The sequence below is a fragment of the Mirounga angustirostris genome, unplaced genomic scaffold, assembly GCF_029215605.1.
Source record: "Mirounga angustirostris isolate CCGP_5_RB_7025 unplaced genomic scaffold, mMirAng1.0.hap1 SCAF_8, whole genome shotgun sequence".
Lineage (NCBI taxonomy): Eukaryota > Metazoa > Chordata > Mammalia > Carnivora > Phocidae > Mirounga > Mirounga angustirostris.
In genome coordinates this window covers 51,369,676-51,396,768 of record NW_026991716.1, presented here as the reverse complement: position 1 = coordinate 51,396,768, position 27,093 = coordinate 51,369,676, and the positions used below count along the sequence as shown (strand labels likewise).

The 27,093-nt window shown below is 38.2% G+C and overlaps 1 protein-coding gene across 17 annotated transcripts in view; it reads left to right on the top strand.

The window, feature by feature from the left end:
* DST (dystonin) overlaps window positions 1-27,093 on the top strand; it is a 364,879-nt gene that overhangs the window by 290,130 nt on the left and 47,656 nt on the right. For all 17 annotated transcript variants that reach the window (XM_064597729.1, XM_064597726.1, XM_064597725.1 and 14 more), the window contains 11 exons: window positions 1,561-1,720; window positions 1,925-2,251; window positions 2,740-2,824; window positions 4,089-4,330; window positions 5,223-5,429; window positions 17,382-17,501; window positions 17,692-17,799; window positions 19,817-20,035; window positions 24,220-24,423; window positions 25,579-25,810; window positions 26,669-26,895. In XM_064597729.1, coding sequence (XP_064453799.1) covers window positions 1,561-1,720; window positions 1,925-2,251; window positions 2,740-2,824; window positions 4,089-4,330; window positions 5,223-5,429; window positions 17,382-17,501; window positions 17,692-17,799; window positions 19,817-20,035; window positions 24,220-24,423; window positions 25,579-25,810; window positions 26,669-26,895 — 2,131 coding nt within the window. The remainder of the gene's footprint in view (window positions 1-1,560; window positions 1,721-1,924; window positions 2,252-2,739; window positions 2,825-4,088; window positions 4,331-5,222; window positions 5,430-17,381; window positions 17,502-17,691; window positions 17,800-19,816; window positions 20,036-24,219; window positions 24,424-25,578; window positions 25,811-26,668; window positions 26,896-27,093) is intronic.

Sequence of the window (27,093 nt, the reverse complement as noted above, 5' to 3'; positions counted from 1 at the left end):
AAGTGTAACCATAGCCACATAGACTGGTTGAGTTGAAAATAGATGAACCACTGAACAGAATGATTATTTCCATAAATTGCTACCTTCTTTGGAACTACAATGGTGAAGAGAAGGATTTGTCTAATCTTGAATATCGGAATAGAATTAATTATCGTTGTAGGACCATAGAGTAAGATGCTCCTAAGGAGGCTAAAAGCTCCATGACCTTTAGTATGTGTCAGGAGATTATTCCTTCTGTGTAATGCCTAGGACATTTTGCCCTGGCTGCCGTGGGACATACTCTAGGTACTTTGTAAAAAATAAATCAATGAATGTCTAGATCCCTGCTTTACTACCACAATGGCTTTCTTGTCCTAAACCTTCCTCACAATGGTATTAAGTGGAAGGGTAGTGGTCGTATTACGATTCCTACACAGTTTAATAAAGTCACACACAATTTAAATCAAGGTAAACTAAACTTAGTGGCAAAATAATTTATTTTCACGATTCTAGATGATTGGATGTTTGAATGTAGTAATAATTCAGAAGTCAAAAATATTATTGTCATTTTATTCATTTTTTAAACATCAAATGTATTTCATCTGAAAGTTTTAAGACCTATAGGAATATGAGTTTGTGATAAAATGATACAGAAATTGTATTCACTAGCATGTGCCAATTTTCTAGAATTCCTTTGGTGTCCATAGAAAGTGAATTTCTTAAATCATGTGACTCCTTAAGAATCAAACATGATAAAAAGTTATGACAGCAACTCTTGGTCCCAGGATTTGATACTGAGTCAGGTTCTCAGTATAGAGAGCAGCCCAATCTCTTGCCCTAGGCGAAAACTGACCCCAAGGGAAGTAGGTTTTCACTTTCACGGGACCTTTTTTAACTGAGGAAGCAATGGGTTTTCTAGAAGCATTTCAAATTATATAAGTGTATTTCAAACAAGTAAAAGTCTGAAGAATATTTTTCTTCTTTCATGATATTTTAATCTGTAAATATTAACTGTTCCTTTTGGGAAATATACCTGACACTGTACTTGGGGTGAGGGGGGTGTAGAGAAGATACCTGACACACAGCGTTAGTAGGAATCCCTATTCAGTCCATGGGGGGTAGCTATAGGAGGTCTTCAAAATTTGAATCCAATTGATTAAGGCAATTGCAGTAGCTGGTGCTCTGATTGAAGTTAATTAATATATAAAACACTTAGAACAGGCCTTGATGCAGATTATGTGTTCAATAAATTGTTATTTTTATTGTCATTATTATTGCTGCTATTGTTACTATAACATTTGGTATTACTATTACCCAGCTATTATTATTGTAAGTATTATAACCAAATTTCTCAAGAGTTTCATAAGATTTAGGTACTTGGGATTGGTCTGTGGTTCTCTTAATTTTATTTAGTGGGAGAACTATTTTAGCATGTCCTTTAAATGTGAGAGATCTTAACTTTAACCTTCTAGATGTTTTCCACAAAAACTATTTCGAATGCAAGAGCATGAGTAAAGATTTTTGTTGAATATTTCACACATTCTTCATCCCTAACTGACATCTGTCTTGGCACTTGTATAGGAATCGTCAGTTGGAAGGTATCTCGGTGGTAGCACAGCAATTTCATGAAACCCTAGAACCATTGAATGAGTGGCTTACAACCGTAGAAAAGAGGCTGGCGAATTGCGAGCCCATAGGAACCCAGGCGTCTAAACTTGAGGAACAAATTGCACAGCACAAAGTAAGATACCCATTGCTCATTAGTAAGGTTCAGTTTTCCATCTCCTCTGTGGTATTATGTCATAAATTTGAGTTACATACTGTTGTGTTATGCATGATTGCAAACAGCCCATTTCAAATGTCATTCTTCCGTTCTATTTATGTTTTCATTTTTATTTGTCCATCCTTTTTGTTTCTCTCTTTTTTTTTTTAAACTTTATTTTAGGCCTTAGAAGATGACATCATCCATCACAATAAACATTTACACCAGGCTGTTAGCATTGGCCAGTCCTTAAAGGTTTTGAGCTCCAGGGAGGATAAAGATATGGTGCAAAATAAATTAGACTCCTCTCAAGTGTGGTACATTGAGATTCAAGAGAAAAGTCACAGCAGGTCTGAACTCCTCCAGCAGGCCTTATGTAATGCTAAGATTTTTGGGGAAGATGAAGTTGAGCTGATGAATTGGCTGAATGAAGTGCATGACAAACTGAGCAAGCTCTCAGTCCAGGATTACAGCACTGAGGGGCTTTGGAAGCAGCAGTCTGAACTTCGGGTATTTTTATTTATGTTATTTTTTTCATTTCAGTTGTCATTGTTTTCTCAGTCTTCCTTATTTCTGTATTATTTTATGTTCTTATGATTTAGGTGAATTGCTATACTCAAAAAAGACTTTGCCTGTGTATACAGATTACTTCTGATGAAGTCACTTTTGGAAAAGATTGTATTTATTCAATAGCCAGATCTTTCACTGTTCCTTTGTTGTTTTAGGGTTGTATACAAAGACCCATAATTAACTAGTAGTCCAATATCTTCACATAGGCCATTTTCTGAAAAGGAGACTGTGTGAATTAGGGTAGCTGAACCTGAGACATGGGCCAGGATGGCTTAAAGAGGAGGGGGAGACAGGGGAACAGGAATGACTAGTTGAAAATGGGAGGTGTTCACTTAAATCTCTATGAAACACAGAGTTCTCTAAGATTAACCAAAGCTAATTGTTATTTAAATTTTTTCCCCCACATAAAAATGGTACCTGTGTTTTAGGTTCTGCAAGAGGACATCCTACTCAGAAAACAAAATGTAGATCAGGCATTACTAAATGGTTTAGAACTACTAAAGCAAACAACAGGTGAGAATCTTTCAAATCAACTCATCATGCAGTTAGCATTTTTGCATTGCTTTCTAAGTATCTTAGGGAGAGGGGGAAAAACAAAATACTTTATAATTTTGGGGCCACTCCAAGACTTCATTCTGCAGAATGCTTTGAAGACTGAAGCCCAAGGGGGTTTTGCAATATGATCTCACTTCTTTTCTCATGATCTCACTTGAGTTCTTAATGGAAGTTGTGCGTATTACTCATAACACAAAGCACTGTGGCATAGGAGACCGTCTGAGAAGGCCACAGCAGAGTTATGTGAGTTTTCCACTTGTGGGAGGCGGTTGTACTACATGAGTGCATAGGTGGTAGACACATTTTTCCAGTGTTAAGATCGTTTGCCTTTCGTGACACACACACACACACGCGCGCGCGCACACACACACACCCCGTGGCTACCCTCAGCCTTCATTTCCCCATGCTTCAACCCACTAGAAAACAGATACAGACTGACTTAGGTCATTCCTTTGGCTGTAGGAAAGCTTCACTGTACCCATGTCCAGTTCAGCATCCGTCTTGTGCTTTGGGCATGTAACATTCACTATGAGTTGAAGGAATTCAATATAGTATCTAGAACCTTAGACTAGGAGTCTGAAGCCCAGGACACAAATTCTCTGTCTGGAAATGAGGTAGAGTCAAGTGAGGATCTACTGAAACAGTGCAGATGAGTTTATTATTTTTAACATAAATAACATGCACACACCACACATATGTACCACATACACACACATGTGCATACATACATACACAGAGGCCAGGCACCGTTCTAAACACCTTGCAAATAAACTCACTGAATTTTTATCACAGCCTTATGAGGTGGATTCTGTTCTTATCCTTATGTAATGATGAGTAACCAAGGGTACAGAGAGGTTATCTTACAAATGGTAACAAACCACAGTCAGTATTTGAACCCAAGCAGTGTTTAGCCCCCTACTTGAAAACTGAAAACACCATATAGTTAGATGCAAAGATGATGCTTTCATGTAACTGAAGGCCCTGTAGCCCTTCCCAATTTTATATTTGTGTTTTCAGAGCTGTTGAGATTTGTCAGAAATCCTGGGGAAAAGATTAAAACCTGGAAAAAGGCTTCTCTTGGGTCAGATCGTCTTTGGGAAAACGTCCTTCCCCCCCCTCCCCCCCCAGAAAAATCTCCTCAGTGTCCAATAATATCTGAAGAAACCCCTCTCTCTACCTTTTCTTTCCTTTCTGGAGATCTAACATGCCTTTGAAATTTCAGGTGATGAAGTTTTAATAATTCAAGATAAATTGGAAGCCATTAAAGCAAGGTACAGAGACATTACAAAATTGAGCACGGATGTAGCCAAGACTCTGGAACAGGCACTGCAGCTCGCGAGGCGGCTGCACTCCACACGGGAGGAGCTCCGTGCCTGGCTGGACAGAGTGGAGGTGGAATTGCTTTCCTATGAGGCTCAGGTCCTGACGGGAGATGCGGCAAGCCAAGCACAAGCGAGACAGAAAGTATGTTCTCATCTCTGCGTCTCAGATCCGTGGGTTCTCTTTGAGGGAGATAGTCTCGGGTCGTTCGTAACAGAACGAAGGATGCCTCCATGGGTGGGGACCCAAGAGAAATCGGCAGCAGACTGCTGGTTGAAAGCTTGTAGGAGCCCAGAGATGAAAACAGTGCATCGTAATTTGTTTCCAGTGTCTGATGGTTGGGAGTGTAGCTTATTACCCGAGAGACAGAATGATGAAAACAGAAAAGAAAAGGAAGAAAAAAAAACAGGAAAATGATCGTTTTAGAGATACACATAATTTGCTTAGGATAACCATATTTTTCCGAGATAGATGCATAGCATGATGTAGCTTTTCTACTTACATTGCAAAAGTGGTGTTCCATCATGGTCATGGTTCTTCTCTTCAGAGAGAGCCTCTGTTTTTATCCACCCTGAAGTGTGATCACATGTGGGTGAAAGGTTGTTGGGGAGGTGATGATTCGACTGGGATGATGTAAAGCCAGTATGTTCTCATTTTGAGGGTTACTTTAGTTCTGGCTTGGACTTTCCTCTTTATTTTACTCTTCTGGTACCTGATTACTTAAGAGGTTTCCAGAAAGCAAAGAATAATATGTGTCGACTTGCTTGGTTTTGTTTCCCAGATTTTAAACATTTATATTAAAGTTCAAATGTTGACCAGTGAATTGTTCTTTGGAACTCCTCAAGAAACACTTTCCTTTTTACAGAATAGCATTAAATAATAAAGGTTTCTAGAACTTAACTGAAACTCAGCGGCCAGTGCCTGGCATTATTGGCCTGCAAAGGACTTTAGGGCCAATGATGGGGAAAGGAAAAGCCTGTTCAAACTCCTGAGCATTACCCCCCAGATTTGTATGTTTTCTTAATTCTGTTTTCAGGAACTGAAAAAGGAAGCTAAGAACAGCAAAGCCTTATTGGACTCCCTTAACGAAGTGAGCAGTGCCCTACTGGAGCTGGTACCATGGAGGGCGAGGGAAGGACTTGAAAAAATGGTGGCCGAGGACAACGAGCGCTACCGATTAGTGAGCAACACCATCACTCAAAAGGTGGAGGAGATCGATGCTGCCATTCTGAGATCCCAGCAGGTAGGGGTGCTTGGTTTTTTGTCTCGGCAATAAATTTTCCCCAGTTGTGCCCTGAGCCTTTACCTGAGCAAAGATTTCTGTTCACAGTGTTTCCATTCATTTGTTATGCTTCAAAAATGAAAGGAGGGGTTTGAAAAGAGTTCGGGTTTCTTCGACATGTGAGTGCCAGGCAGGGCACTGCTAATCTGTACATTGTTAACAGCCATCTGCCTCACTGGAGCCCAGACTTAGCCTTACCAAATCAGTCATTGCGAAGATCAGCCCCGCTTTCCAAACAAAGTGCATTTTGCCTCCATGTATGTGAATTGCTAATGCTAATTTTATACCTTGGCTAAGTCTAATCTGTCTGTGAGTAAATATTTTGAGTTATCATGTAAGTCAGTATTAACTGCTCATTTCCATACAGTGATGGCAAAGAGAGGCTATTATATTCTTTCTAAAAAGGAAGCAGTGGTGTGGGTGATGTCGTGTTTTTTTCTGGAGATGACTCAAGGGGAAAAACGATAGTTTCTGACCTGTCTGCGACTCATGCAGACTTTATAGTTCCAGAGAGTTTTATAGGCACCCAGCCCCCACCTCAGCTCCCTCAGAAAACTGTGGGCAACAAGTGGGGTCCTGGAAACAGAAGTTTAGAAGACATGTTTTGATGAACTTTTATTGAGTATCTGGACTGTTTACATTAAGTCATCAGAATCTTCCTGCAAAGTTTCTGTGACAGGGTTAGTGCGCTCTTGCAGTGTACTTTAGAACAGAGCTGTGGAAGGTACATAACTAAGCTTTTCCTAATATGTGCCAGAAGCAAGAAACACAAATCAAACAGATTGTGTGGGAGCATCCAAAATTGAATTTTGAAGGTTGCTGTAAAAGTGTAATTTATATATTGTTATGTATCATAATTTATATGGCACAGTGCTTCACTCCTCATGTTCGCGCCATGCTCTAAAATCACAAAAGCTGATGAAAAACAATGACAGCAAAAGGCCTGCCTGAGAAAGTTTTGTGAGGGAGAGCATTCATGCCTGAGGAATGTATTTGCATGACTTCTGTTTTCCGAGTTTGGCACAATTTCTATGCCTCCTTATTACAGGAAAATAAATGGATTTATTTGTGAAGTTTATTCAACTATAGGAAAATACTGATTTTTTTTTCACCAAAACTGATACCAACATTTCAGAATTGGCATCAAAGATTTCCTAAATAGCAAGACAGATATTCTGGAATATGATTTTTCTTGAGAAGTTGACTATGGTTGGTCAGTTCGGTGAAGTAAGACAGTAATGAGGACAAGATGGCAGGTGGAGCTTGTCCTGGTTAGTAATCTCGGATATGTGCGAATGTCATTAACTGTAGCTCAGTTCTTTTCAAGGTTAGCAGATATTTTCTGAAGTTTAAAAAAAAAATGTAACCAGGTCAGTGTATGTCCCAAACATATATCCTTTGGGAAAGTAACAGTTACTGTTTATTTTTTCTGATAAAATCATTCGTTATAGAAAATTTTTTAAAGATTTTCTGAAAGAATACAGAAAAACTCATGGAAGGAAGAATGTGTGTAAATAATATGATCTCTATCCTTCTAGTCTTCCTTCTGAGAAAGCATGTGTGTAGTAGTGTGATGTCTTATTACCGGTAGGTCATACAGCTAATATTAATGCCATTAATATTTTCTCATTCACATGTATTTATTCTGTATTCATCTGTGAAATTCCTTTGAAATGCCTTCAAGTCTGTCCAATGAAATACCTCCAGCAATATAGAAAATCAGTAAAATGTACTTAAGCCATCAGAAAAAATGAAATCCTCCAGCTAGGCTGAAGAGACACACTTTTTGAGAGGGAGGAACGTATGTAGTAAAGGGACTTACTGTGATCCCAGAAGCTAGTACATGGTGGAGTTGGACCCAGATTTAATCCAGATCTCATTCTTTTTTTTTTTTAAGATTTTATTTATTTATTTGACAGAGAGAGAGCGAGAGCAGAAACACAAGCAGGGGGAGTGGGAGAGGGAGAAGCAGGCTTCCCGCTGAGCACGGAGCCCGATGCGGGGCTCGATCCCAGGACCCTGGGATCATGACCTGAGCCGAAGGCAGATGCTTAACAACTGAGCCACCCAGGTGCCCCCAGATCTCATTCTACTTCACTGTGGTGCCTCGTTACAAATTATGTAGAGAGGAAAAATCCTGAGGGGTGGTGCAATTTTTTCTAACTTCCTCCAGTAATCTGAAGAAAGGTGCCATTATTACAGCAAAATGGAAGTATGTAACAGGAGCATCTCCAACTACAAGGACCATGAGCCAGGAGAGTACAGTGCTGACAGGATCATGAAATTATCATTCTCTAGGAGAATTTAAAAACAAATTTGGTACCTGTTTTTCTGGTTTGGCAGAGACTTAGTTCTGTCCCCAAAAGAATAGTTTCTAAACTTATAATTTTCAAGTTTGTAAAGGAGCTAATATAATCACTGAAGTTATTTCGTAACTTTGCCCACTTATAAATGTTTGGAATTAGGACCAGAGTACAGCTGATACTAAAATATTTGTTTTCTGTTTACACAATGATAATACATCCATGCAATATAAGAGATGATGGAAAAACATCTTGAGACCTGGATGTTAGCCACATATTTTGTACTGTTTTATGGCATATAAACAAATCATGTACCATTCTCTCTCCTCCTTCTGAAACATTGGACATGATATAACCACCGCCCGTCTTTTCAGACATACCCATAGTCACATACATTTTGTTTTATTAACATTTCCATGTCCATACCCTCAACATAACCACACCCACAGGTTAATAGGGTAAGGATATGTGTCTTGAACATGTCTTGTTAATTTTTTAAATGTGTAGATTTAATGCTTTGCTTCTTAATAATCTAGCTAGATTAAACTAGATTTTAAATAACTGGATGTTTTGTTTCCAAGCAAATTTCTGTTAAGGTGTTTCACCCTTTCCCAGGCATTAAGGTTGTTTATATACAGATCTACCTCCTTTATAATGTTATAACCTGCTTTTTGGAATTCAGCAAAAGCACAGGGACTTTGTGAGGTGTCAGGCCACTACCACACAGTATATTGGCTTCCAAACATCGACAAGAAAGATGTCCAGGAAAACATGGACAGGAATTAGTTTGAAAAGGACAGGGAAGGGTGCACACAGATACCTGCTAATTAGCATGACTTTGTAGCAGCCCTATATAAGTACAGTTTTTAGAAAAGTTCTGATTTGATGTGGTTAGTTGTTTTTATGTCAATCCTATATCATAGCAAGTTTTGAAAATACGTGTCACTGAATTTTGAAATCATAGAGTCCTATGATAGAACCCTATGTAAATTTGAGTAGTATTTATTGCTATTTGAGAAATAATCAAACTGCCTCAATTATGGGCTAATGAGAAAGGACTATATGCATCTGACTCTACAGATTGGCAGGCATTGGCCTTCTGAAGAGAATAGTCTTTTTATTTTTTTAGTGATTTCATTTATTTATTTGAGAGAGTGAGAGAATGTGTATGGATGGGGAGGGAGGAAGAGAGGAGAGGGAGAAGCAGACTCCTTGCTGAGCGTGGAGCCCAGTGCGGAGCTAGATCTCATGACCCCGAGATCACAACCTGAGGGGAAACCAAGAGTCAGATGCCCAACGGACAGAGCCACCCAGACACCTGACAATATTCCTTTTTATAAGAATTATAAAAAAAAAAAAAAGAAAAAAAAGATAGTAGGAAGGGAAAAACGAAGGGGGGGAATCGGAGGCGGAGACGAACCATGAGAGACTATGGACTCTGAGAAACAAACTGAGGGCTCTAGAGGGGAGGGGGTGGGGGGATGGGTTAGCCTGGTGATGGGTATCAAAGAGGGCACGTTCTGCATGGAGCACTGGGTGTTATGCACAAACAATGAATCATGGAACACTACATCAAAAACTAATGATGTAAGGTATGGTGATTAACATAACATAATAAAATAAAATTAAAAAAAAAAAAGAATTAGGCCCATTCATTACTTTTAGGGAAAGTCTGAGCAGAACAAGGCAGCTTAGTAAATAGTGATGGTGAGCTTTATAAACAAAGCAAAACATCTGCCTCCTTCTCACAATGCATGAGGTCATCTGAGTTAGCAACTGTACGTATTTTTGCATGTTAAACCTATGCACAGTAGCATGTTTTTGTTGCTTTCTTTCTCTAATTGCAAATTGAACCAAACGAGCAACGTGGAAAAGGGGGAAGGCAGTTTCATTTAAAAGATGTACAGACTTGTAGCCTGAAGTCAGACCCTTTTGATTGTTTAAACCTCAAAGCAGTTCATTGTCCTTTGCCTCTTACAAATATACACAGCTGTCAGAAGTTGCTAAAATGGGTGTGTTTCACCAGGTCTGGGAATCCCAGGCACTCATCAGCAGTTCTAGTTCTTTGACTTATTTTACTGGCCGCAATGACCCCTTTATATTAAAGGCACAAGTTTGGTGATTTGGGGGCAATTAAAATAAGCAGGTCATCGGGTCATTAGGAATCAGCCTTGGAGAAAAAAAGCACCTGTTTATTTCTTTTAAAGAACTAGAAGGAAACCCCCCCAACGGAAGTGAGATTTGTTTAGACCCTCCAGGTGTTGGGGGTGGGAGAATATGGGCTGTTATGAATAATGCAGAGCAAATCGTAAGGAAATGCTAATCAAAAGAAAGTGGTAAGATCCTTAGCCAGGGGAAGGGAGTAAAAGGATGTCCTTGGAGTTAAGTTTCACTTACCATTTTGCCTTTCTTAAACCTCCATTTCCACTTAAGAGAAACTTTCTAGATAAATGCAAAAGGAGTTTGTCAGAGATTGGAGAAATGTTTAAATAAGAAGTTAAAACCTACTGTTAGGGTATTTGAGCCATTTTTGGTGAAATCACATGAATATTTTGAGTTCATGAAGCCCAAACAGTTCCTGGGGCCAGGCCACCTTGGTTTGAGTCTCAGATCCAACATTAACTAGCTGGGTAATCTCTGGTAAATCAGGTAACTTCTCTCTGCCTCAATTTTCTCGACTGTCAATGGAGTTAATGGTAATACCCAGATTATTGCAGTTGTTGTCAGGATTAAAGAAGATACTGTATGTGAAGCGCTTAGTGTGTTAAGTAAAATGCTGGCCATTATTGTTTTAGACTCTTTTTCAGGAATATTTAGAGATAGCCAATTAAAATGTCTTTTACTATCAGGGTGCCTGGCTGGCTCAGTTAGTGGAGCATGGGGCTCTTGATCTTGGGATTGTGAGTTCAAGCCCCACACTGGAGGTAGACATTACCTAAAAAATAAAATCTTTAAAAAATTGTCTTTCATTATCTTGTTGGAAATTCCTGAAATACTAGTTCAACTGTAATAGGGGTTAGAGTAGGTCAGTGGTTAGACTCCACTGATAATACCTAGTAAAATATTTCCCAGAATGCAATTATGGATGCTAAGATTATCTACAATGTATTTGAAGTCAATTTCTGCTGTTTGAGTAAGCACTAAACAAATTTATTAAAATTTGGTCTAGTAAACTTGCTCTCCATATTGCTCACATTGTAAAATAAACAGCTTTTATGGTCTATTAGAAATGCACACATATAGTCATTTGAAAGATTCATAGGCCTAAATAAAATGCCTTGCTTTACTGCAGATTGCTTAGTGAAGACCCCATGGCTGTTCTGTTTGTTGCTGGACAATAAATATTTGCTAATTTAATAAAAAAATTTCTCAAAAGACAGAAGGGAAATTTCTGCTTGAAGTCTTGTTTTCTTTTAGCAGAGCAAATATTTGCCTTGGTTGAAGAAACAGTGTTTGAGCTTCAGCTTTCCATTTTGGCAACTTAGAATGTATCATCATACTGTTTTTCACTGGATCCCTTTTTTTAAGGAGAGAGAGAAATAGATTTAAACTAATATTAACACTAACCGCTTGACTTTATTTATTAGGACTGTCGTATAAATGCTAAAATTAGCCTGATCACAAACAAGTGGAGTGCTATGTCACTTTATTTTTTTAGGGGTCAGTAGAGGAAAAAAGTCCTTACTATTAAATTTTATTCAGATTATCTTGCAGCACTTGCACTCAGGTACAAAGGCCTGGACTGTTTTGCTCAGTTTTGTACTCTTTAAGTGAATCACATAATAAAGTTTTATTTTGAAGTTTTATTGTATATGGCTTGAAAGCTAATAATCCATGCAAAGAAGACCCTTGTACTTGTTTTTCATGAGGATTTCTTTTTCTACACCTGAAGCTCCCAAATTCGTTGAAATTTTTTTCTTTTTTTTTTTTTTTTTACAATTTTATTTTTAAGTAATCTCTACCCCCAGCGTGGCGCTTGAACTCACAACCCTGAGACTAGGAGTCAAGCGCTCCACCGACAGAGCCAGCCAGGTGCCCCAAAATATTTTTTTTTCTTTTTCACATTGATGAATTATTACTAATTGATGAGTAGTTCCACTTGAAATAAGTAACATCGTAAAAATTATTGAGCCGATTAAGATGGAATTTTTTTAAGAGGGAGAGGTAGGGAGAGACAGGAGGGGGAAAGAGAGTGAGAGAGAGAGAGAGGAATCTTAAGCAGGCTCCATGCCCAGCGTCCCTGAGATCATGACCTGAGCCAAAATCAGGAGTCAGACACTTAACCCACTGAGCCACCCAAGTGCCACAAGATAGAATTTTTCATGTGGTTTTCAAGATTCTTTCTGGAATCCACATTGTTCTGATTTGTCCCAGTAGCAGAAAAAGTAATGAATGAATGAAAAAACATTTATTAACACTACTGTCTGTGAAACCATGAGCCCCTTCAATAAGTTTAATGAAAAATGTGGCTTTGCTAAAAAAGAATGTATGATATTATGGGAAATACAGGAAAAATAAATAATTCTGTTTGAATATATACATGTACACAGTCGTTTTAGAAGTACTGCCCTTATAAGGGAGCTCACGCACTCTGAGGACTAAAGCTCTGAATTTTTGACTGGAACAACGTTCGCGTGTCAGTGATCCTCTTGAATGTGTGACACTTGGAGGAGAGTTCTAATCAGCAGGTAGGATAGTGTCACTGCTGCCCAGACAATATCTTCGTCTTAAAGCAGCCTGGCTTTGCATCATTTTTTGGTAGATGTTGGTTTATATTCAGATTTTGTTCAGGTAGCCTGTCTAGAGGTTGTTCAGGAAAGGTCTCTTAAGCCCTGTCTTCCCTTTCAGATCCTTATGCAGTTGAGTTTTTAAAGGTAAATGTAAAATTATTATTTTTACCCCTATTATATTTCTGGCTTGGGCCCATTATTCAAATGATTATCTAAAAATTTTTTCTATCCTGAACTGTTGACGAAAAGAAATTGACCTGCAAATAGCTTCCGTATTTATTTATTTATTTGCAAATTTATTTAACTCGTGTTGCAAAGGTGAAAGCAAAGGGGGTCATGGTATATAGAAAAAAAACCCTGTAATAATAATTTATAATATTATTATGTATTCTTCACTTGTATAATTTGTTATTTTTTCTTGTAAGATGGAAAGCATAACAACAGTACTCTCAATCAGTGCTATTCATATTTGTGCCTGGTTATGACTCGTGGGTTATTTCCTTAAAATGAAGGGAAGTCCACTGATAAGCTTGGCAAATATTATTAAAAAATAAATTATACCCCATGGTGATGAGCGTACAGCAAAACTCTGCTTGTGGGAGTATAAATTAGCACATCCTATTTGGTGTAGTATATGCCTAAAAGAGAAAATGCGAACAGGAACTCACAGATGAGAGGTTATCTCTACACAGAACTTTTGTTGTTGTTGTTTTTAATTAACTTTTTAAAAGATAATTGTAGGTTCACATGCAACTGTAAGAAATAATATAGAGATGATCCCATTGTACCCTTAACCTATTTTCCCCAGGGGTAACATTTTGCAAAATTATAGCACGGGATCACAAGCAGGATGTTGACATTGATGCAGTCAAGATACAGAACATTTCATCACCGCAAGACTACCTCATGCTGCCCTTTTATAGTCTCCCACCTCTACCCTCTCCTTAACTCCTGGCAACCAGATTTTTCCTGCATTTCATTTCTAAAATGGTTGAGTACTTTTTAGCTACAGCCTCTTTCTCCTCTCTTTCTGGGACTCCAATAACATGAATGTTAGATCTTTTAATGTAGTTCCACAGGTCCCTGAGGTTCTGTTGATTTTTTTTTCCTCCAGTCTATTTTCTATTATTCAGATTGGGTAATTTCTGTTCTGTCTTCTACTTCACTGACTCTTTCCTCTGTGCCCTTCATTGATCACATCCACTGAGCTTATTTGTTATTGTACATTTAAGTTTTAAAATTTCCGTTTGGTTCTTTATATAGCCTCTTTTCTTTTTTTCTTTTTTTTTTCTGGGGAATGATTTTTTTTTTATTCTTATGTTAATCCCCATACATTACATCATTAGTTTTAGATGTAGTGTTCCATGATTCGTTGTTTGTGCATAACACCCAGTGCTCCATGCAGAACGTGCCCTCCTCAATACCCACCACCAGGCCAACCCCTCCTCCCACCCCCCTCCCCCTATATAGCCTCTTTTCTTTGCTGAGACTGTTTTACTGCTAAGGTCTTCTCTAATTTTTCATTCATTTCAGCTGTGTTTGAAATTGCTCAACGAGGCATTTTTTATCATAGCTGCTTTAAAATTGTTGTCAGACAGTGCTAACATTTCTGTCCTCTAGGTACTGGTGTCCATTGATTATCTCTGTTTAGTTCCATTGGAGGGCTTCTTGGTTCTTGCTATGAAGTTAAGAGTTTTGGGTCTTAATTAAACTTTCTGTTTTGACTGGCTTCCTCTGGCAACACTGGCAGAAGAAGCCAGGGTGCTACCAAGTGGAAGAGATCCAGGTTCCCCGCTCAGTCCCTCATGATACCTAATGGGGGCGCTCCTCAGATCTGCTGGCTGGAAGTGAGAGTTGGATGGACTTCAGCTCTCTGAGCAGCCTTTTCCACCACCTCGATGAAGGTGACCACGTTAACCACTAAGCAGTGGTGAAAATCCTGACTCTCCACTAGGCCTTCCCTGACACCACCCTAGAGGAGACGGAGAGGGGCAGTTCATTACTGCTTGTGGGGGGCTCCCCACATGATCTCCAAGACACTGGGCAGAAGCCTTGTTCCTGGCCCATGGGAACTAAAGTTCCAGCTCCCTATGTGGTCTTCTCTGACATCCCCCTGCAGCAGTGTCTTCAGCACCTTGTCCTACTGGCTCATGAGGGTGAAAATCTAGGCCTTTCTTGGCATGAGTGTGCGTGGGACCACAGCCTCTGTTCTGTGGCATTTAGATAGAGTGGCTATTGTTTAAATGTTCTCTTGCTAGGGTGCCCCTTTCCTGGTCTTTTGGCTGAGAGAGCAGCCTTTTCTTGGGGTTTTGTCTGTGCCTCTGGGTGTGTCTGGGTTGCATTTTCTCCAGTATCCAGTCTAGGATATATGAGGCAAGAAGAAAACCTGGAGAACTCACCACTTTATTGTTCCTTGAGCGCCAGAATCCACAGCAGTTCTGCTCTCTTCTCTCTTCTTTCAGTCTTCTTACATATGTTTTGTATGCAGTGTATGCATGTATATAACGCCCAGAGTTTTTAGGTGTACTTACGAGGAACAGGGAAAAGTATATCTATTCCATCTTCCGAGGAGTCTGCATAGTGTTGCAGAGTGTTTTAAAAGAATGAATTATTTTCCAATTTAGTTTCTTATCTCTACCCTTCTCTTTTCTCCACTTAGTTATCCCCTACCCCCATCTAGATTTCCAGGATCTCTTGAAAAATTAGAAGTTCTGGCAGTACTGGACTTGAATGCTCACAGTGTCTGTTTCCCATTAAGTCTTCCAACTAAGGCCACACTGTTAGTTACCATTTACCACTGGTGCTTGTGGGGGCACTTGCCCACTTTGCTCATTTATAGTAACTGCTTGCCCTGGGAGGCATTGGCTTCTGTCTGATGCAAGGTATCAAAAATATTCATGCTTTTTGACTTGGTAGTCAACTTCTAGGAATCTACCCTAAGGAACTAATTGGAGATGCCATCAGAGATTTCTGTTTATTACAGGTTTGTTTATATAATAGCAGAAGATGCAATGAGCGTAAATAAAAATATCCAGGTATGCTAGAATACAATGATGTTACTTAAAATTCACATTTAAAAGACTATGACATGGGAAATGTTCATAATAAATCAAAGAGCAGGATATGAAACTGTTTATACAACATTATCCCAAGCTTTTATAAATCTTTTTCAATTTCTGGAATAAAATACACTAAAATATCAACAGTGTTAACTCCAGGTTTTAATTTTCTTCTGTATATTTTTCTGTACTTTATGAATTTCTGCCATGAATTGTTAAGATCAGGAAAATAAAACCTCTTAAAATATTTAAGAATACTCTTTGAAGTGGTTTTTGCTATTATTAAATGAGATGGAAAAAAAATTATATGTGAGATGTTTCGGGGTATACTCTACATAAAGAAACATACTTTGCACATACATTTATGCACACGTAGTATGGTAAATAAATGTGAATATTTCATGAGTTTTGCTAGGAGTCTTATACAAAGATAGCAGAATGCTGCCCGCATAATCATATGGATTAAAATGATGGATGCAATGATTGATCCAGCTATTGACTTTTCGAGCTGTTCAATTTGAGTAGTACTCTTTTTTTTATTATTACTATGTTATGTTAATCACCATACCTTACATTATTAGTTTTTGATGTAATGTTCCATGATTCATTGTTTGCATATAACACCCAGTGCTCCATGCAGTACGTGCCCTCTTTAATACCCATCACCAGGCAACCCATCCCTCCACCCCCCTCCCCTCTAGAACCCTCAGTTTGTTTCTCAGAGTCCATAGTCTCTCATGTTCGTCTCCCTGCTCTGATTTCCCCCCCTTCATTTTTCCCTTCCTACTATCTTCTTCTTTTTTTTTTTTTTTTAACATTTAATGTAGTATTTGTTTCAGAGATACAGGTCTGTGATTCATCAGTCTTACACAATTCACAGCGCTCACCATAGCACATACCCTCCCCAGTGTCTATCACCCAGCCACCCCATCCCTTCCATCCCCCACCACTCCAGCAACCCTCAGTTTGTTTCCTGAGATTAAGAATTCTTCATATCAGTGAGATCATGTGATACATGACTTTCTCTGGTTGACTTATTTCGCTTAGCATAATACCCTCTACTTCCATCCACGTCGTTGCAAATGGCAAGATTTCGTTTTTTTTGATGGCTGCATAATATCCCATTGCATACACACACACACACACACACACACACACACACACACACACCACATCTTCTTTATCCATTCATCTGTCAATGGACATCTTGGCTCTTTCCACAGTTTGGCTATTGTGGACATTGCTGCTATAAACATCGGGGTGCACATACCCTTTCGGATCCCTACATTTGTATCTTTAGAGTAAATACCCAGTAGTGCAATTGCTGGATCATACGGTAGCTCTATTTTCAACTTTTTGAGGAACCTCCATACGGTTTTCCAGAGTGGCTACACCAGCTTGCATTCCCACCAACAGTGTAGGAGGGTTCCCCTTTCTCCGCATCCCCGCCAACATCTGTCATTTCCTGGCTTGTTAATTTTAGCCATTCTGACTGGTGTGAGGTGGTATCTCATTGAGGTTTGAAGGAGAAAATTCTTATGATTACCAAAAAGAAGGCAACAGAGTTAGCTGTCCTAAAATCATTAATGCTGTCTTACACATCCAGTGCCTTTTAAGAGCTTGTGTTTAAATACTCTGTGGGAAGTTCTCCTTTCTTTATGACTTTAGTCATCATCATAAACTATTTCAGGATGCCATGAAGAGGTAAGCTCAAATTTTCTACTTGTGTGGTAATTAAGATATTTCAAAGAAATGTAGAGAGGTATTTTTCTGGCACCAGTGACAGGAACTTTCTGACCTAATTATTTATCTTTTGTTTAGTTTGACCAAGCAGCTGATGCCGAGTTATCCTGGATTACTGAAACCGAAAAGAAATTGATGTCTCTGGGTGACATCAGGCTTGAGCAAGACCAGACCTCTGCTCAGCTGCAGCTTCAAAAGGTGAAGAAGTGCATTTCCAATTATATCAGAATTATTTGTTAGTGTGGCCCCAAGTGTAGACAGTGTGCTTGCATGATTTACTTTGCAAGACCCCTCTAGTGTAATTTGGTATTTTTAACATCTTTGCCTGATTGTTTTCATTTTAGTCATACACTCTCTCTTTTTTTATCTTTATTTTGGTAAATCACAGACATTCACCATGGAGATTTTGAGACACAAGGATATTATCGATGAACTTGTTAAATCTGGATATAAAATCATGGCCACATGCAGTGAAGAAGAAAAGCAATCAATGAAGGTATAAGCTTGTCTGTGTGACTGGTGGTGAGACTCTTGAATAAATGGCCTCTGTTAAGCTCTCAGCCCTAGAGAAGCACATTTCCTTTATCCACAGCTGCCATTTAGACAGCTAAATCATTAGTTTTAAATAAGGCATTTTTCAAGCTTACAGAGTGACAGTAAAAGGAATATTCCTTAAGGGAATCACCCTGGGGACAATTTTTTCTAATAAAAAAATTACTAAAACTATTAAGGATTGTGTCCTTGAATAACTGGCACACATTAAACATTCAATTAATGTTAGCTGTATCACTGACATTATTATCAGTATAAAGTGTTACTATGTATGTCAACTCTTGTTTAAATGCTTCAAAATATGTGGTTCTCTCTAATGCTGAAATTCATCCTGTGTAAAATTTCAGTAAGTTGTATAGGAAAAACAATGAGCTGAATAACTAAGGAAGCATCTAGTTTATGTATTTTTTTTTTTTTAAGATTTTATTTATTTATTTGAGAGAGAGAATGAGAGAGAGAGCACATGAGATGGGGGAGGTTCAGAGGGAGAAGCAGACTCCCTGCCAAGCAGGGAGCCCGATGCGGGACTTGATCCCGGGACTCCAGGATCATGACCTGAGCCGAAGGCAGTCGCTTAACCAGCTGAGCCACCCAGGCACCCCATAGTTTATGTATTTTTAATAATCCCTTTAAATTGATGAAAAACCAGCCACAAGTAAAAATGTTTAGTTCCATTCATATTCAGACATGTGAGCAGACTAAAGAAATTAATGTATATTAATGCTTCTGGTAGGAAAATAGCCCACAGCAAAAAAAATGACACAAACATCTGTGCCTAAGATCACATTTTAGAGCATACGTTGCTTTTAAGGTAGACCATAGACAGAGTAATAGAGTGTAACTGTATACTGATACTTCCCCTTCTATTTATTCTGGCAATTTACTTATTTATAACTTAACGTTTCCTTTATTATTTTTACAAGATCTTGACATGAAAAACACTGATGATGATGAAATAATTTCTGTGTAATTCTGTGGTTTATTAGATTACTATGGTGCTCTATCTTCTGCTGTTGGTTTATGATGTGAATTTATACCATAATCTAGATCACTGTGACCAGTCCACAAAATATAGTGTATAGTATAATGTTCTACTCTGATTCTAATATATGTAATTAATTTTGTTGACCAGCAGTTCCTCTTACAATTTCATTTGTGGAAGTTAGTCCTTATTTTGGGCTAGAAAGTAATGTTAATGTTGCTAGACTCATATGAGACTTGTGTTCTAACCTAGAAGACCTACAGGACCTAGAAGGATAGTTGAAGAATTTTGCTTATTATGTTTGGAAAGCTCAGTGTCTTATTCATACACACATGAGGCTATTTATTTGTTTGTTTATATTTTGGGTTTTGTCACCTAATATTTGGAGGTGGGAGGAGGTTCTCTGTCATTAATCCCATGATTTTTGATGAAGACATAAAAATCCATTGGGTGAATATATCATAATTTATTAGCTTAATCTCCAATTGTATTTTTAAGATGTTTTCCACATTTTTGCTATTTTTTACATATATATGGGAAAATGTTTGTTTTATTGTGTTAAGAACACAACTTTAGCATATAGTAGAATATTATTCAGCCTTAAAAATGAAGGAAATCCTGCCATATGCAACAATATAAATGAACCTGAAGGATTTTTTTTTTTAAGTTTTATTTTTAAGTAATCCCTACACTCAATGTGGGGCTCAGACTTACAACCCTGAAATCAAGAGTCACATGCTTTCCTGACTAAGCCAGCCAGGTGCCCCTTGAAGGGTCTTTTTAAATTCTAATTAAAACGAACTTTTATACATAGAACTAGTTACAATCTAAATAGGCTTTAATGATTTATTCATTAAGCATATATTTGTCGAGCGCCTGCTTTGCACTAGGCATATAGTGTGAGAAAAAACATTCTAGAGTACCTGTGCTCTTTGGCCTGCTTGGCCAGCTAAACACATTTCATTCTCTTACTTTCTAGAAAAAACTAGACAAGGTGTTGAAGAACTATGATGCCATCTGCCAGGTAAACTCAGAGAGGTATCTACAGCTAGAACGGGCACAGTCCCTGGTTAGCCAGTTCTGGGAAACCTATGAAGAACTTTGGCCATGGCTGACAGAAACACAAAGAATCATCTCTCAGCTTCCTGCCCCAGCCCTTGAATATGAAACTCTAAGACAACAGCAGGAAGAGCATCGGGTAAGCTCGATATTAAAGAGAGGGTTGTATTCTCCATTAGAAGAGAATCGTGATTGTGATGGGGGTTTTTAGCATATGTGCTGCCGAAGCGAGCACTGTCGTGGTGGTTTTTTAATGCAGTTTGATGCCCTACCTTAGGAGATTTTAGCAATATCCTATTCTGGTCTTCACAGTTGCTTTCCTCAGAGTTGCTTACCTGTTTTCCAGAGTAGCAGTGAGAAGACTCATTGTGAATGTCATTAATTATATAACAGCTTTCCTAGAATATATGAAGTATAAGCCATCTTGGTACAAAAACTAAGTCCCCGCTTTAAAATGTTAGAGAAATAAGCTTTTGAAGTACTTCCCATTTATGCATGTTGAATTGCTTTTCATTTACATATGTCGACTAAGTTTTACACTTCATATGGTATTGGTTGGAGCCATCTAGAATGTAAGCAAAGAGTAGAAATATATCAAAGCAGCATCATACAGACAAGACCACTGAGCTTGGAGGAAATGAACAATACAACAATATGTCAAAACACAAATAATGTAAAAGCTAGCTCAATGGAAAGGAAAAATGCTGAAGTACAAAGACAAGTTGTCTCTCCTTTGTTTTTCACTCTTTTGACGGTTTTTGCTCCTATAAGTATATATGAGTAAACTCTCTAGTGTATTTACATCTACAAATGCATCATGTTTTAAACATAAATAAAATGGTATTATGAAGCCCTCATTTCAGCAGTTACTTAAATATTAATATTGCCTAAAATTTTGCAAGGGTTTGGGAGAGGGCTCAAGACTATCAGAAAAAAATCTGGGGTTCTTGCTGTTTATGGACTTACGAACCTAGTTTCTGTCTCCCAGATCTGTACAAATTGTACTCTGAGACTATTCGTGTGTGTGCGTGTGTGCATGCATGCACGCATGCATAGAAAGTGTAACTCAGTATATTACATCATTGTTTGAAGGACATGACACACTTCTTATTAATTTTGTTTGTTTACTTTTTTAATCTACTGGCATTGAAGAATATCTCTAAGTATTTGTTTACAAGAGCTTTAGTCAACACTTTAATGCAAAATGGAAATTTTATTGAGTTCTATCTACATCAGAAGGAGAAAGACTTAAAAATTATGCAGAATTGAATTTAATTTTAGTATAAAGGTTTATTTGTGGCAGAAATCCTGATGCCTATCCACTGAATAACTTCTAATATAAAATGTCCCATGGATTTCTTCTATTCTGAGGTGAGATTTGAGTAGCTATGTTTCTAGCATAATATCAGATAATGGAAAAGTTATTACTGAATTATTACTGAATTTCAAAACCGAGTTAATTTTCCCTTTTGAGCATAGTCTTTCAGCTCTCAAATTTACAGTTTCTTATATAAGGGAACTACAAAACTTTGTAACCAAGTCTTCAAATTATTCAATGAAACTTTTCATAATATTTATAGCCTTCTAGGACAGCATTTCTTCTATAGCTCCACAGGTTCATCTTCAGCTGTATTTGGGAAGATCTAGTTCATTCTTTTTTTTTTTTTTTATTCTTATGTTAATCCCCATACATTACATCATTAGTTTTAGATGAAGTGTTCCATGATTCATTGTTTGTGCATAACACCCAGTGCTCCATACAGAATGTGCCCTCCTCAATACCCACCACAAGGCTAACCCATCCTCCCACCCCCCTCCCCTCTAGAACCCTGTTTGTTTTTCAGAGTCCATTGTCTCTCATGGTTCGTCTACCCCTCCGATTTCCCCCACTTCATTCTTCCCCTCCCGCTACCTTCTTCTTCTTTTTTTTTCTTAACATATATTGCATTATTTGTTTCAGAAGTACAGATCTGAGATTCAACAGTCTTGCACAATTCACAGCGCTTACCAGAGCACATACCCTCCCCAGTGTCTATCACCCAGTCACCCCATCCCTCCCACCCCACCCCCCACTCTAGCAACCCTCAGTTTGTTTCCTGAGATTAAGAATTCCTCATATCAGTGAGGTCATATGATACATGTCTTCCTCTGTTTCACTTATTTCACTCAACATAATACCCTCCAGTTCCATCCACATCGTTGCAAATGGCAAGATCTTATTCCTTTTGATGGCTGCATAATATTCCATTGTATATATATACCACATCTTCTTTATCCATTCATCTGTCGATGGACATCTTGCTCTTTCCACAGTTTGGCTATTGTGGACATTAGATCTAGTTCATTCTAACCGGGAAAGAAAAATGGCTCCAGGAGCCAGTTACTATATGGTAGATATGTTGAGGTCACACGCTAGAAGTATCTCTAGCGTGACCGGACTTTTATGGCACTGTGTTGCCAAGAACCATTTTGTTACATATGAGGCAAAGGACATCTCCTACTGGGCCCTTTCTCCACACATACACCCAAGTAGACATGTAGTACTACTAGACATCTAAAAAAGGAATAGTCTAAAAACGGGTCATCTCGGTATGTCCCATGGTGGTGCTGCACAAATGAGGTCTACCTAGATGCCAGGCAACTCAGGAAATGTCAGCAGAGGTCTCTCATTTTACCTGATAGTCTCTTGATAACTCAAAGTGTAAGCTGGTTTTACAGCCATGCCTTGTAGCATATTGAAACCAGAACATGTGTACACATTCCTTTTTTGTGAGATTGTCTATTGGCTGGCATTACAATTACTATCTCCATTCTGTAAGGTAGCATGAATATATGATCTAATAATATGAAACAAAAATAAGAACATCTCAGTCTGGACCCCTCAGGAGCTAAATCACAGACATGACCCTCCCATGTTCTTATGCGCAGCAGGTTAGATTTGGACCACCCTGTTCTTTTATTTTAATTGAATTTATGTTTATTTAGCTCTTTTTCAAGAGCTTTGAAACTACCTTCAGAAAAACTTCAAAAATGGTATTGGGGATTGTTGATGATGTAGTGTACCAACTTCCTTAACGGTTTTCAAAATAATTTATATGACTGATTTTAGTGAGTACTTTAAATAAAAATCTAGAGCTGTGTGGCCATCTTGGTGATTCTTGATGAATCATAGAAGTGAAACTATTTGCAGGAGAAGATTGGTGGCTTTTCTCTAGACTATCTTTCCTGAATGTAATTTCTCTCAGAGAAATTTTTGTTGGGGGCTGGGTAGCAAAATTGGAGATATACCTTCTGGTTAGGACAAGGAACTTCTGCTTAAGGAACCAAGTGGAAGGCTCCTTAGCACTACAGGGAGGCTAGCCTCAGGGAAACCTGGAAGCAAAGATGGATGTGGCCTTGGATTTGGCCCGTGAAAAACTGCTCAGTGGAGGCCCTGGGTTCCATGAAGTGTAGATTTGCCTCCCCAGAAGGAATGGGGCTCCACCTGGATTACACACACACTCATTAGTATAAATATCATTATATCTCTTGATTAGCTGACATCATGCAAAGTATGTCATATGTTTTTCTTTAAATGCACTTTACAAGTAATACTCAGTATATAGCGGTGTCAATCAATCTGATTGATTACCCTGTAGCCTTTAACATTTTAAAATAAATACAGATAGATTCATTCATATATATATCATACATATCCTATATGTACATAGAATAGATTTATACTTAGGTATATATAATGTAATACATATATACACATCTTGTATTGTTTTAAATATATATAATTACAATGCCTCGTGGGCTTATATCCCCTTAACTTAGCTTTATGTATAGTTTTTTTCCTCTCTGCATTATGTCTACACTCTGCTGAGCTTCTTTCCTTTTCCTTCCTTCTCTTTCTTCCTTACTCCATTTTAAATTTTTGCATACCTCCTGAGTATACAGAAAGAGACACCAAGAGTTATAGCTTGGTCTCTGTAGGTTGGGGATATAGTGATTTCATAATTCTTTTATGTAATATGACCCTTGCCCAAGTGTACTGCTCTTGATGGGAAATGCATAATGAACTGCGATTCATTATTTCACTCAACCAGCATTTTTGTGTGTTACCCTTAGAGAGACTTTGACATGACCAGACTGTTGTTTATTCTTTCTGTCAGGGGCATCTCTTGCTGGCAAAGAGCAGCACGAGCCATCCTGTGCTAAATGCCTTGTGATGGGGAGGGTGTTTGGAGTTTCTTGCCAGCTGGATGCATTGGGCATGTAGACAGCTGTAATATGGAGGCGTGACCCTGAGATACTGAGAAGCTGTTTGGTTTGTTATAGCAACTGCGAGAGTTGATAGCCGAACACAAGCCTCATATAGATAAGATGAACAAAACTGGGCCACAGTTACTGGAATTGAGCCCAGGCGAAGGCTTTTCTATCCAAGAGAAGTACGTGGCAGCTGACACCCTTTACAGTCAAATTAAAGAGGATGTCAAAAAGCGAGCCGTGGCGTTGGATGAAGCTATTTCTCAGTCTACTCAGGTAATCATTTGCACCAGAAAGATGATTGAGCTCTTCTGAACAGAAGAGCATGGAAACACATTTTCTTGGATCTCCTGATTAAATTTCAACCAAAATTACTTCACTACGTTAAATCTGACTATGGATGTTTTGGCCTCTCAGAGTGGTATTTGGCTGGTCCAGTCCTTGTATTTCTCTGCCTGCTTGTAGATACAATACAAAATAATTTTCAGTGACTTAAGAAACATACAGTTGTCATCACTGTCCAAATATTTAAGTAAGTGTCCATCCAGAGTAGAAAAGAATATTTGCCTTTGGGAGAGACAGAAGAAACTGTTATTACCATTGTTAATGAGACACTCCCAAGAGGGCAATAAGAAGAAAAAACTGCATGGACTGAGTAAGAAGGAAAAAATATAAAGTTGGAAATTGATGTTTTTCTTTTTCGAAAATACTTTTTTTCAAGACATTGAATTTGAAATTACCTACAGATTTTCCATTTTCAGAGTTGAGCTTTAATCATTAGATACGCTGACATTAGAGTGGTCCATTTTCTGGAATCCTGTGTGATGATTCCTTTAATATTGAGGGTAGTGTAGAACCTGGGCCTGAGCGAGTTTTTATAACTTTGCTTTATTGTCTGTGGTACCTTCCAGACAAAACTTTAAAATGCTTTTGTGAATCTGATTATGTGTTTGACCATGAATGAAATTCAGACTTCTATTACAATGTCAGGGAGGCTTTTGTTTTTGTTTCATTTTTTAACATTTTTCAGTTCAGGAAATTTATAACTTAAGAAATACCTTTATTCTCATCAAAAATGCTCTTGAGTCTTACACTTAATAATACAGCTTTTTAGGATACCAAAGTAATGAGTAAAAACAAAACAGTTTTGACAAAAAAAACACACAGATTATTGGACTTAATTCTTAAAATTCATTTGAATTATGATAAAATGAAGCAACGGATAAGATGCTGGTATCAGGTAGCCCATTTATATATTAACCAATACTGTTTCTGACAAATACACTCAATTGGGTAGATATATTAACAGAGGATCAAAGATTTCATTCTTGACTGAGACATTAGATGGTTTTTTTTTTTTTTTCCATTTAAATTTCACTTTTGATATCACAGGTCTTTTCCCCGTAAATTATCCCTTTGATTTACTTCTAGTTCCATGACAAGATAGACCAGACCCTTGAGAGCCTGGAACGCATCGTGGAGCGTTTGAGGCCGCCACCTTCGATCTCAGCTGAGGTGGAGAAGATTAAGGAGCAGATCAGTGAGAATAAGAACGTGTCAGTAGACATGGAGAAGCTACAGCCATTGTATGAAACTCTTAAAAAGCGCGGAGAGGAAATGATCGCAAGATCTGAGGGCACTGACAAAGACATATCTGCCAAAGGTAATAGTTTCAGAATGAGGAAACAATAGAGCTTTACTTTTAAAATAATTCTAAATGTTCATGCCGTGTACTGACAGTCTGATTGCATAATAAAGTGCCAGATTTTAGAAAAGGTATTACCAGTGGGGTTGAAGGGCTATGTACATAAACCCCTCATCAATATTTTCCTGTGTTTGTGGAATCGGTTACATACACAACGTGACATTATGCAAAAGCCATGTGTTCTCTGGGACTTTTAAACCAGATGTTTGAAAGATGACTCTAAAAATGCCTAACCTAGGGGTTTTTTTCCTTATTACTAATCATACACTACTTTACATAATGGGTACCCCAGAATGGGTGTTCCCATAGCCACAGAAATGGCAACCACGACCTTAGCCAGCCATCTTAAAGATAGGAGCTGGGCGGTCCAAAGGAAAAGCACACACATAGATTAGTGGAAGTTTATGATAAGAAACAAGCCCAAAATACGTATCCTACATTGTTAAATTCCTAGAACTGAACAGACATTGTTATTCTTGATTTGGAGAGCTTATGTGGTTATGTCATTTTCTTTGGAATTAAGGTCAGCCTTGGTAAACTTGAAACTTAGGTCTACTCTGAGCTTACTTGCCTTTGAGTGTCTACTTTTGTCAAAAAGAGCCTTGGTTCAGGAAGAGTAGGATGCCCTGAGGTCTTGCCTTTGGAATATGCTGTGTTGGGCCTTGTGATACCCAGTAGACTGGGGTCAACCAAAATTAGATCCAGTTTTAGATACTTAGCAGATTGAATCACTGTTGCTATGTGAACTGAAACATTTGGCTTTGTTGCTTAAATGGCGCTAACATATTGCCTTTTTGATACTCTTTTGTGTCATAGCTGTTCAGGATAAGCTTGACCAAATGGTTTTCATTTGGGAGAATATACACACACTGGTGGAAGAAAGGGAAGCCAAACTACTGGATGTAATGGAATTAGCAGAAAAGTTCTGGTGTGATCACATGTCATTGGTAGTAACCACTAAAGATACACAAGATTTCATCCGGGATCTAGAGGATCCTGGAATTGATCCCTCAGTAGTTAAACAGCAGCAAGAAGCAGCAGAGGTAAGCAGAAAATCTCCCTTCAAGTTAAAAAAAAAAAAAAAAAAAAAAAAGTTGTGGTGTAATGAAACCTGGATTCCTTTGGTAAATATTCAGAATTGCTCTGTTAAAATTTATATTTCATTCTGAAAGTGGAATGCCTGGTGATGTAGTAGGAGATAGGTTATACCCCCAAATTTCATTTAGTACGTATTTTAAAAG